Source organism: Vanellus vanellus (genome assembly GCF_965231255.1).
Source record: "Vanellus vanellus genome assembly, chromosome: 3".
Classification (NCBI taxonomy): domain Eukaryota; kingdom Metazoa; phylum Chordata; class Aves; order Charadriiformes; family Charadriidae; genus Vanellus; species Vanellus vanellus.
The window spans coordinates 14,840,228-14,852,439 of record NC_138907.1 but is presented as its reverse complement, the minus strand read 5'-3'; the positions used below and the strand labels follow the sequence as shown (position 1 = coordinate 14,852,439).

Here is a 12,212-nt window from a genome sequence, read left to right as displayed (position 1 = left end):
GGTCCAGTGGGATTGTGGAAGGTGGGAAGGAGGGGGAATGGGGCCAAAAGGCAGGTGAGGCCTTTGCTGCCCTGCCCTCCCTGAGACGGCAGAACGTGGAATAAGAGGGAAATGGCACACACCCAGAGCAGAACAGGGCTAAATACGGCACTTGGTTCATACGGATGCGCTTGTATTGGTGCTAGTGCTGAACTAACCTTGGAAAGGAGCAGTCTGGAGGAAGTCGGAGCCTCTGGTATGTGCCTATGCCTTCTGCCAGAACCTGGCTTGCTCTAGGGAAGGGGCTGTTCATTGTACCAAGTGGCTGTTGGTGATCCAAGAAGCGAGTAATGAAAAACAACCCCCCACCGAATTGTTTAATTCTGCATCCGGACACCCCTGCATGTCACCCTACAGGTGGACAGGGGTCTGTTGGGCTGGGGGGAAGGAGTGAGGCTTCTGGTTACCTCTAGGACTCCAGCCAGCCCTTCCTCGGTCCTGGGCTCGCTCTTTGTGTCCCATCGCCCAGCTCCACACGAGGGAGCGCTTGCAAAACATTCATGCTCGCTTCCTAACTTCCCAGTCTGAAAATCTGGCTAGCGGCTTGGGAATATTGGCCGAGACAAAATGCCAGTTAGAAAATAATATTACTAAGCTGTACAGAAATGGCACCATCAAGATGCTTCTGCAAATGCAGCCCTGCAGCCTTCTGTGCTCTGGCCTGCTCTGGGCTTGTCACCAGGACACTCCCACCGCCTCCTTGCAACCCCCAGACATGCATGCCTGACAGCCTGCAATCCCGTAAAAGGCAAGAGATGTGCCAAAATAATCTCATTTTATTCCCTTTTCCCCTTCCTTGTCCCTTCTGCCATGGTTCATTTAGCAGATCACATAAGTCCCCAGCCAGCACTGTGCATATGGCGCTGTGGAAAGGTCTGGATGTGCCATGGTGGGTGGCTGCCCAGATGAACTGAAGTGAGGCTGCAGCAGTGCTGCCTGCTGAACAGGGGCTTTGATGTTACCAACTCCTCTTGCCCAAGCCACATGGAAGGGATCTCCCGCCTGACCAAACCCAGCTGCTGTGGCTGAGAGACCCCCAGGGCCCCCTCGCAGAGGGAAGTTCATGCCAGCCAGGCCCTGGTGTGGTCACCGAGATAGCTGCTGGGTCTTACATGGGCAAACCCGCTGCAGCAATGGAGAAGTGCACAAGCGGCAACCATTGCCATAAGTCAGACTTTCTTCTGTCACACTGTCGTGACCAGCCCTGGCCTGAACTGGCAACGGCAGGAGTTGTGGCTGGGTTTGGCTACCACTAATCTTAGGATGGATCAAATCGGAAGCAACAACAAGAAAAATGTGCTGCCCTACTCCTACTGCCACTACAACCACAGTGACATATGGAGGACAGCGAGCACTTCCCTGCCAGGCTTAGCGCAGGCAGCTAAGAGGCAAGTGACTGTCCCTGCTCCAAGGATTGCCCCACCAGACCCTGCCACCAGCTCCTGGTGGCAACCAGGAGCTGAACCTTGGGCAGTCACTGTCATCCACCAGTACTTGCCTTCATTTGGCCTCCCCTGGGCTCTCATCCTGTGAGCAAGGGCACATCTGAGCCCCAGCATACCTAGCTGCACCCTGCAGTTACTTCCTAGCACATGAAAAGTGCCTCGGGCCAGAACCCGTCCCCATGACTCCCCCTTCACAGTGTGAAGTGAGAGCTGAGAGCCCACCAGGCCCTATCAGGACAGTTGTCCGCACCCTGCATGGTGCCAGGGATGTGGTGTTTCCCCTTGTAGCAGTTGTGGCGGTGATGTGCTTGTTCCTGCAGTGCTGCACCCAGCGCAAGGCGAAGAGCCAGGCCATCTGCACGTGGGCAGGGCAAAAAAAAATGATTGCAGGCATCCAGCGCCAGCATGGCACGGCCCAAATAAAAGGTTTGCAGATGCTGCTCAGGCAGGATTAGGCCTCCAATGTGCTAAGTCTCGGCTCTCTGTGAGCCTAATTGCTGCTGCAATAAGCCCTGGCTGGTCCTTCCCTGAACCACGCTCCTCATTCCCCCTCTCCCCCCCCCCCCCCCCAAACATTTTTTTTGCCGCAAAGCTTGTATTTGCTGTGCATATGTTCCTCCCCCCCCCCCCAGCGGGGCCTGGCGGAGTGGAGGAGGGGAAAGGCAGGAAATCTGCAGACACCACTTTTATTGCTCTGCTCTTCCCAGCCAGCATCCCACCACTCTCCCACCACCCAGCACAGCCTATGGCTGCCTGTGTGCAAGGAGATGGGCCCAGCAGCAGGGGTGGGGGACAGGTGACAGCATCGTTACATGACTGTGCACCCCCTGAGCTGTATTAGGAAACTTTCCAAATTGGAATTACTCAGATTTTAATAAAACCTTTTGATAATTTTCCGTTATGTTTTGGCCAGCGGCTGAAACTGGAGGTGTTCCAGGAGAGCTGTCATGGCATGTACGTGGGCCAGTTCAGCCCAGCTGTGAGATGAGGACCCATCGCAGCTAGGAGTCGGGCAGTTGGATGGCCACAACGCCCTTGTGCCTCGCTGGAAGTGTTTGTGTGGTTGGGACCACATGTCTGCTCTGTGTGCTTCCCCAGGAGACAGAGGTGCGCCCAACAGTACCTCCCACCGTGCATTCACCAAGCCAAAGTGAGCAGCTGCTGCTTGTATTTAACCACGAGAGACATGGGGGGACAGGGCACAACTCTGCATCCTCCAACGCACCAGGATCAGCAGGAGGAGGAGAGCACTGCACAGACACTCGAGAGGCAGAGTGCCTTTCCTGCTGTCAGGGCGGGAAAACCTCACACTTGCATTCTATTGAGGACGATTTTCAACAACCCTTGGAGCAACTTTCTCCCTGTGACTTCTCTCAGGAACTGGCTGTGTGTCCCGTTTCAGACCATCTCTTAAGCCATTAGCCATGATTTGGCTCTTTGACCAGCAGAAATCAACCACCTTCTGGCATGTGGAGGCTGCTGGATTAGACCTCAGTTCCAGGGAGGGCTTTGCATTGCCCCCTTGGAACAATTACACTGCCTCAGCAGAGCTCTCCAGCCCACTTTAGGCATGAGTCTGCGAAGGATCTGCTCAAAGCTGGGAACTACCACGAGATATGCCAAAGGAAGGTACAAATTGCAATGCAGAGCATGAAAACCAAAGATACACCACAATTTTATTTATGGATGTGTAATAAATAAATGGTGGACAAAACAGGAAGAGCCACATTCAAAAATCCAGATCACTAAAGTGCTTTTAGACATAAATATAGGACAACCAAGAAACCGCTCTGACATTAACACTTCTTACAGACAATTACAAAATATCTTCTTATGTCAATGAACAAAATTGTTTAATTGCTCTGGGGTACTATGGCTTGGTTTTCAAAAAGGTCTGTTCTATTATGCATAGTATAGCAGATAACATTCAAGAGTGTACAAAACCATTGCATAAACAAAAATGTCTTTACCCCCTTCTCCCAAATATGAGTTAAGGAAGCTACACAGTGTAAATCCAGTGATAAGGCTGCATTGGCAGGCCAGATCCTCAGGAGGTATAAACCGGCGCATCTGTTAGGTTACACCAGCTTGAGGATGAACCCTACCATGTTTAAAAACCCTGCTGCTCCTCCAGGTGGAAGAATTGTGTGTTCAAAGCGGAGGGATTTGCCACATGAGCGCTGTGCAGGGGTGGAAGTGCTCAGAGAAGGCGTCTGTAAACTCCTACACCATCTTTGCACCCGCGTGTTTGAGAAGGGAGCGGCTCCCATTGCATTGCTTCTCCTTGTGCTCCTGGCTGGCCGGGGAAGCCTTCACAGCCCAGAGGGGAAGGGCAGCTCTTCCCCAGCAACGGTTGATGCTGACCACAATACGGTCTTGTTTTCGCACTGCTCTTGTCCCCACTGGGACACCTCTCCCACCTTCCACCCTGGCTCTGCTGAGAACTGAACAGCTTGAAAGAGGGGACAAGGGGATGTGGGTGCTCAGTTTTAAAATGCCCTGAATTCAGATAAAAGTTCAGTTATTTAAGAAAATATATATATATATCAATAAATCAATAAATATTATTATCTTGCCAGGAAGCTGTGAGGTCTGGCTTCCTCTGGGGCAGCCCAAGCTCAGTGGTCCCTGTCCTTCTGCTCCGTGGGGGGGTCCCCGTTGATGCACTGCCTCAGTACGCCCCTCTTCTCATGCTTGGCTGTCCTGGAGAGGTCGATGGCTGTGTCCTCTGAATCTTTTGCAGGGGCAAGCTTTTCGGAGACCCTTTGGGAACTGGCCTGCTTCCCTTTGAGTTCCTCCTCCTCCTGCTCCGGTCGCCAGCCATCTGCCAGCTTCTCTTGGCTCTCTGCCTTCCTGCTCACCTCCATGGACTTCTTGTGCATGCCTTGCAGAGGGGAGAGAGCAAAGCCAAGGGTGCTGGTTGCTTATTTCTGCCCAGGACCGCTCAGCATCACCTCCTGCCATCCTGCTGCTTCCTTCAGCTCTCACTGGGATCCCAAGGAAGATTCATGCTAGCTACCAGCCTTTCCCCAACCTGGAGCCCTACCACCTGCTCTCTGCAGCCCAAGAGGATGGCTTGCGGCAGACCTGGTCCATACCTCCCCTGCAGCAGGGAAGACTTATAGGGAGAGGGGTGCTGCAATGGCCCATCCTGCCCTGGATTTTGAGTGCCACCTCGATGTAGGACCATGTATGAGCAGAGGGTAGCTCTGAGGCAGCACAGCATTAATGTTACCTTCATTTTGGGGGGGAGGGCGATGACTTCCTAGACAGCCTGCAACTCCTACGCTGGCTGCTAGCACTAGAAAGCGATACCTAACCAAGGTGCAGGCAACCTGTCTGACATGGTGCTAAAAGGTTTTCCCTTTCCCAGCTGTTCTTTGCAAGGAGGGAGTGGAAAAGCCAGGATGACTGGCAGCCTGCGTACAGCTCATGGCTGAGGCCCCGTTCTTTTCTGGGAAAAGGCGAGGACAGCCATACGAAAGAGGAAGGGCCGTTCACTCCGCAGCTGCCCCCTGACCCCTCCGGCCCCAAGCTCCCACTTACCCAGCAGCCATGGGGCGCAGGATCCCACCAGCCCGCTCTTGGCGGAGTTGATGATGGACTCGGGCAGAGGGATGGAGTGCCTCACCATGGCCCCATAGAGGCCGTACTCGGCCATCACGCTGCTCCGGCCCCAGCACTTCTCCCGCTTCCGCCACTTGGCTCTTCGGTTCTGAAACCAAACCTTCAGGGGTAACAGCCAGGAGAGCACGGAGGGGTGGGATTGGGGAGGAGACGGCCCCCGCGGCCGGGCATCCAGGGCCCATCGGACACAGGGGAATGTGCGTCCAGGGCAAAGGGGCAGCCACGGGGGTGCGTGGAGGGGTTTGGGTGTGTTAACGCAGGGTGCGGATGCGCAGGCGGCAGCGGGAGGGCGGCCAGGGTGGTGCGTGGGGAAGGGGTTGAGGGAGGGCACACACGTGGGTGTCAGTGAGAGAGGGGAGGAAGGGGGGGAGAGGGAGCACACATTACATGAGGCTGATAGTGACATGGAAGGGTGATACCAGCCAAAGTCACCCTATGCTCCACCTGCCCACAGGCCCCTTCTGCTGCCTCCACAGGGAGCACCAACCTCTCCAGAAAAAGGGGTCCATAATGCAGTGACTGATGATGACAGAGGATGCTCAGGTCCCTCTTGTCACCCCCTTCCTGTGTTTGAAGGCTCAGGGGGTGTAGATACAACCTGGCTGCTGCCCAGACCACCACCCCATTCTTAAGCCAATGAGCTACTCCACAGTGGGGCAAGATCAGGCCCCAAAATGCCATGTGTCCCTCAAAAGGACAAGCCAGCGAACAAGCTCAGCTTGGCCCAGCAGCTCCTGAATTACTCTCAGCTCCTGCCTGAGTTGGGTCTCCAGAGGACAGATATGAGCTGCCAGCGCTGAGCAGCTGTTGGGGCCAGAGCTCCATCACCCAGTTCTCTATTTCCATTTGCAGCCTGTTCAGTGCCAGGGGTGGAAGCTGAGCCACCCCTCCACCCCCAAGTGCCCTGAAGCATTTCACTGCTACCACATTTCCACCACCTGCAGCATTTCAGTGCCACCATGTTCCCACCACCAGCAGTCACTGGCCACAGGGCACACGAGGCAGCCGGGCGCTGGTAGCCCGCAGACTTCACCGTCGCAGCCACCTACCTGTATCCTGTCCTCCGGCAGCTCCGTCTTCACGGCCAGCATCTCCCGGGCATAGACGTCGGGGTAGTGAGCTTCATTGAAAGCCTTCTCCAGCTCCTCCAGCTGGTGGGCTGTGAACACCGTCCTGCCGAGAGGAGAGAGCATCCAGTGTGTGACAGGCGCCAGATCCTTTCGGCAAGCAGCGGGGCTGGCAGCCCCCTCCCCGCTGAGGTATTCCTCCTGAAAACCCTCCCCCCACCCCAGCTGCAGCCCATTTTTTTTTTTCTTTGCTCCTTTGGGGACATCCACTACCAGCCATCCCCCCACCCTGGGGACCAGAGGGACAGCGGGAGGCTGGTGGCAGCAGCGAGGAGGTGAGAACAGGGACGGCCCCGCTCCGGGGCTCTACCTGTGCCGGCGTTTCTTCCTCTTGATCTGGGATGTGGACATCTTCATGTCGCTGGCGTCCCCAGACAGGCTGTCCTCATCTGGCAGCGGCATGCGGGAGGGGAAGCGTCACGTTCCCGTCGGGAGCAGGGGAGGGGACCTCCCAAAACACGGCTCCTGCCGCCCGCCGGCAGCGGGCCCGGGGCGGGGGTCCCTCCCCCCAGCAACCCGGCGACATCAGGGCCGCGACCGAGCCCCGAGCACCGCACCGGTGCCGTTATCCCGGGACAGGGGGTCGGAGCCCACCCAGTCCGGCGGGACGGGACGGGAAGCGCGGGGCCGATCCCGGGTCGGCGGGAGGATGCTCACCGCCGCCGCCGTGTGTGCCCGGGGCCGCAGGTGCGAGGCAGCCCCCGTAGCGGCTCCGGCCAGGGGTCCCCGTGCCCGGGTGAGCAGTAACCCTCCACCCCCTTCCCGCCCCGACCCCCGGCCCCGCTCACCGGAGATGTTCTCCTTGTGGCGGCGGGCGGCGGGCGGCGGCCCGGGGGGCGGGCGGGGGCCGCGGGCGGGCAGCAGCGGCAGCGGAGCGGGCAGCAGGCACGGGGTCCCCGGCCCCCCCAGGCCGCACAGCAGCCCCAGCCCAAGCCCCAGCGCCCCGCCGCCCTCGTAGCCACCGGCGGTGGCGGCGGCGGCGGCGGCGGGGGGACCGGGAGGCGGCTGCAGCTCGGCCTCCAGCCCCAGCAGGTCGGTGATGGCGAAACCCTTGGCCCGCAGCCCCGGGCCGCCCGGCCGCGCTGCCGTCCCGGGTGCCACCGGTACGGGTACCGCCACCGGCCCCGCCGACGCGCGTCCCCCCGACGGCTCCGCCCGGCCCGGCATCGCCGCCGCAGCCGCCGCCTGGCCCGGCCCGGAGCGGGCACCGTCGCCCGCCGCCCTTTTTATCGTCCCGCCGCCGGCCCCGGCTCCAATCACACCCCGGGCCGGCGGGGGGGCGCTCCCAATCCCCGGATTAACGGCCCCCGGCCTCCCCCCCCAACCCCCCCTCGGCCGCACCGCACCGGCCCCGCGCCCCTCCCTCCTCCCCCCCCCCTCCCCCGGCCACCGCCCCGGCCCCCCACCGCCCCCTCCCGCCGTCCCTCCCTCCACTCCTCTCGGCTCCCGCCCCTCGGCCCTCCCCAGCCCTTCGTTGGGTCCCCTGCGGTCCCCCCGGGTCCCATCCCCGGGTCCCGTTCGGTCCTCCGCAGTCCCTCCCCAGGCCCCCCTCGGCCCCCTCCTCGGTCTCGGCCACCCAGCTCCCCCATAAACCACCCTCACATCCCCATGGGTTCCCTCCCTGGGCTTCTCCCAGCCCCCCCACCTCTATGCTCTATGTCCCCATGTCCCCTCTCCCAGGGCCCAGCAGTGCCCTCCCCAGGTCCCCTCTCCAGTACCCCCATCCCACCCCGTGGCCCTTCAGCCCCACATCCCAGACGGGACATTCCACCCGGCCACTCTGTCCCTCCACTCAGCACCCCAGGGACGGGGCTGTGGGGCAGGACCCTCCCTGACCCCAGGTGTCCTGCCACCGCTGCCGGGGCCACCTCGAGGTGCCTGGCCTCCGCGCTCCCTTTTGCTCCCAGATTCTTGCACCTGGGCTGCAATTTTTTTCCCCCTTCCCTTCATCTGTTGATGGAAACGATTTACAACCAGCTTACACGGGCCGCCTGATCCAGGCCTTCGCTGGACGGTCAGATTAACCGAGGGTCCTTCTGATAAAGATAATTACAAGGGGACTCCGCATTAACTTTGCATTATTAAAGAAAGACCCAAATCTCCCCTCGCAAGCTGTTCCCGGGATTAGCAGAACAATAACTTTCATTTAGGATAATTGCCGTGGCCGGCGCTGGGGGCTGGCGGGGGGGGACCCTCTGGGCCATCACGCTTCGTGCCAAGAAAGGCAAACGTGTGCAAGTGGAGCGGGAGGTGTGGGGGGGTCACAGTCCAAAAGCCACCAATTGGTGGTCCCCATGTGCCTGGGATGCAGGGATGCTCAGGGCATCCCCAACCCAGGGCTGCCCCCCACCCAGGATCACAGCACCCCGGGGTCCCCTTAGGCACCTCGGTTTCTCCAGAGTGGTTTTGCTGCAGTTTTGCTGGAATCGGAGACTTTCACTGCTAGGCAGGGAGGATCTGCCACAGTAATTAGAAGCCATAATCCGGCCACCACCCACAACAAATTTCCTGTCCGAGCAGATATTAGTGGATAAAACCCTAATTTTTGACGTTGTCCCAGAATCAGCTTGATTTCAGCAGTTTACATTCAGGCTGAGCTGTTGGGAGAGATGATGAAGCCTTAAATATGCATATGGCCTAGGCATTTGGAAAGTTTGGGGATAAAGCGCGTATAATTGCTCCTAATCAGTTTATGAAACATAAAAGCTCAAACCCAAGAGAAAGCCGATAGATGCAGAAATGGAAATAGCGATTAAATCTCCCCGTGCTGGCGAGGTGGCCTGGATACGGCGCAGCCGCCCGGGGCAGAGGGTGGCCGTGGTGGTGCCGGGGGGACAGGGGATGCGCTCGCTTCTGGGATGGGGCTACAGGACGGGGTTGGGGACACACATGTGCTGCCACTACCAGCTCCCCCAGCCGTGGTGGAGAGGGGCATCTCCACCCCTCCTTTGGACAATAAATCAGTTAAAGGATATCTTGATATATGCTCATCAGATAGGATTAGCTGGGATTAGACTAATCAGTAAATGTTTCTCTGCTCATTATTTTCCAGGGAAGATTTTCAGCTGATTCTCCGACGCCGAAAGATTATTAATCGCTTAAAGAGCAGAACATCAAACATCACCCCTTGCTCTAATTTCCCCGGGGTTTCCCCCCTCCTCCCTCTGCTGTGGGCAGGGTAGGGCGCCTGCACCAAGTGGCAGGGCAGCCCCAGGGTGCTCCAGCACCCATCCCCTCCAGGAGGGCTTCAGCCACGGTGGACAGAGGCCATAGAATCCTGTCCCCAGTCCCAGGGGTGGGTGCTGCCTGTGGCCGATGCTGGAGCACCCCTGTCCCCTGCGGTCTGCTCCCTGCTGCGCTTTGCAGGACCTGGGGCACATCGAGGTGGAACAGTCCCCGAGGTGTCCCCTCCTCCCCGTGGCTGCTCCAGTGCCATGTCAGGCACCCACCGTGCCCTGCAGCACCCTACGGGATGGCATCGTGAGGGCACCTGGGAAGGGATGGGTGCCTGGGGTTGTCCCCTTCAGAGACAAGGGAGAAACCTTGCAAGTCCTTGGGGGATTACAGATATGTGCAATATTTTGGCAGACGCTCTTAGCTGATGACGGCTCCCAAGCCAGTGGCTGGTGGGTTTTGGGGGCCCCTGTCCTTTCAGGGACATGAAACTTTAGGGAAATCCCAGACGGATGTGCACTCTCCTTGCAGCCACCTGCTGTAAGCGATGAGGAGGGGGCAGCAAGGAGAAGGTATTGAAGGGCCTGGTTTAGGGGATTAGTAATGGGATAAGACAGCTTTCACCTCCCTGGTTTAGATATGAATCAGGTCAATAATAAAAGACCATCTGACAGTTTCAGGCAGCTCAGGGTGGAAGAGGCTCCCATGCTCTAGGCTGGGTGGAGAACCCCTCTCTGAGTGTCTCCTGCTGCACACCCACCTTTTGGATGGACCCTCACTGGCAGTCACAGCATGGTGTGCCCCGCCAGCTCCGTGCCATACTCCCACATCAGCTCCTGGCAACCTGGCGCAGGAACGAGGTTGGAGCCTGGTCCCCAGGGATAAGGTTGAAACCACAGACCTTCGGGCACCTGCTCTGCAAGGCAAGCTCAGCCGGCTGGCTGGTGGCCATGGTGGACCTTACGGCGGTGTAAGGTGGCCCAGGAGTGGAGCACAGCGGGGTGAGCAGCCAGCCGACGGCAACACAGGCAATTTGGCAAGGGTGAGGGTGAGAGCCTGGGGGCAAGGTCCCTGCCTCAGTAAGCACGGACAGAAAGAAAAGGGCTTTTCTTCCACCTCCTCCGTGTCCTGCTGGGAGCATGGGGAAGCGGTGGCTGTTGTGAAAACATTGCCTCTGACAGACAGGTGAAAAGGAACTGAGAAATAGCCCATCGCTAGGGGAGAAGGCAGCAAAGAGGGGGGCGTTGCTGTGAAGCACAAGGCTAAATCCCCACCTCTGAGTTACAGGTGGGCTTCCTCCTTGTGATGCGGGCGATGGGACTTTTCTCAGGCTGCAGCCAGGGCTGAGCGGTGTGTTGTGTGTGTGCTCCTGGCCAGTTAGGAGGAGATATGTGTAATAGACAAATATCCTCCATTTTGGGGTGATGGATTTGCAGGGGCAGGCAGCATGGCCAAGTTAAACAAATGGGGAAATCTGTGCTCCCAGCACTGCCGGACTGCGGGAAGTGCTTTGTTTCTAGCTCAAGTTTACGAGGGTGAAGCAAAGGGTTTGGAGGGTGAGCGCAGACACAGCTGGCCGTGCACGCCACCAGCTCAGCGCTGTAGCATCGCCAGCCGAGCTTACTAGAAGTGCATCAGCAGCCCTAATTTGGCACCAGAAGGAGGGGGGTCCCTTTCCATATCCCACTCCACACGCCCCAGAGACATTCCTACTAATTCCTGTGCACAGATTTCTGTCTTAAGGCATTTGCCTTTGATTAAAACCAGAAGAGCAGTCATGGTTTAAGTGGAGTTTAAGAGCAAACCATGTGCCGATGCACAGGGCTCTCACATCTGGAGTGTTGCAGATTTAATCAAACTGCTGGGAAGTGCCGCACGCAGACAGCTGTCACAGCAGCCTGGAGACCATCTCACAATTAATTCCTAGCCAAACACAGGGCAAACAAATGACCATCAAGGTGCTACACCTACAACCATGACTGGAGGCATGATGGGCAATCGGTGAGCAAGTGGACCTCACCCCATGTATCTCCAGGAGCTATAGGTGATGCATCCCATGGAAAGCCCTGTCCCTGCTCCTCGGGACGAGACTGGGTCATGTCCCAGAGGTGTAAACCTTTAGGTGATATATAGAAACATGAGGGTGTTCAGGGAGAAACCCAGGTGGAGCAGGCACAAGAGCCATAGATCTGATTTCTGGCTGCTCCTTCAGCTGGTGCTTTTCGCTTCCACTCCACTTTGTTGTTGTTTTCTAGCCCCATTTACCTGCCCATCTCACATCCCCGGGGGCAACCCCCCTCCTGTCCTATACAGGGTGTGTGAGCCGGGACACAGCCCTCCCTGGGGATGCTCTGCCTGGTGGCACCTGGAGCCCCGTGCCTGCCGTAGGTCTTGGGCAAACTCCACTCATTTCCGCAACCTTCTGCAAAATCTGGGCAATGGCAAAACAGGGCAGGTCGACACTCGGTTCTCCTTGGTGCTCATTCACAGCTCATTAAAGCTAATTGAAATGACTACCGGAGCTGGGTCTATGTGGGTGCTTGGAAGTCCTGGGCACACGGCACAGCTAGGCTGGGAATATCCAACTGTGAGGAGCCCCAAACTAGCCGATGGACTGTCCACTCCAATTAGCCCCACAAAGGAGCTATTATTCCTCTGCACTATGCTTGTCCGATTACTTTATCTTATTATTTTTTGATCATTCCTCCAAAATGTGCTAATTAAACAGAAATCATCAAGTCAATTAGAGAAACACTCATTAAAGCAGAAAAGAAAAGAAAATATCAGCAGAAGAAAAACG

General features: G+C 57.7%; 1 protein-coding gene across 1 annotated transcript; it reads right to left on the bottom strand.

Moving 5' to 3' along the window:
• Window positions 1-4,102: 4,102 nt before the first annotated feature.
• VSX1 (visual system homeobox 1) lies at window positions 4,103-7,405 on the bottom strand (the record flags this gene model as incomplete). Its single annotated transcript, XM_082480677.1, has 5 exons — window positions 4,103-4,368; window positions 5,031-5,211; window positions 6,161-6,284; window positions 6,549-6,627; window positions 7,027-7,405. 5 exons carry the CDS (start codon window positions 7,403-7,405, stop codon window positions 4,103-4,105), a joined length of 1,029 nt encoding a protein of 342 aa, XP_082336803.1.
• Window positions 7,406-12,212: the final 4,807 nt, after the last annotated feature.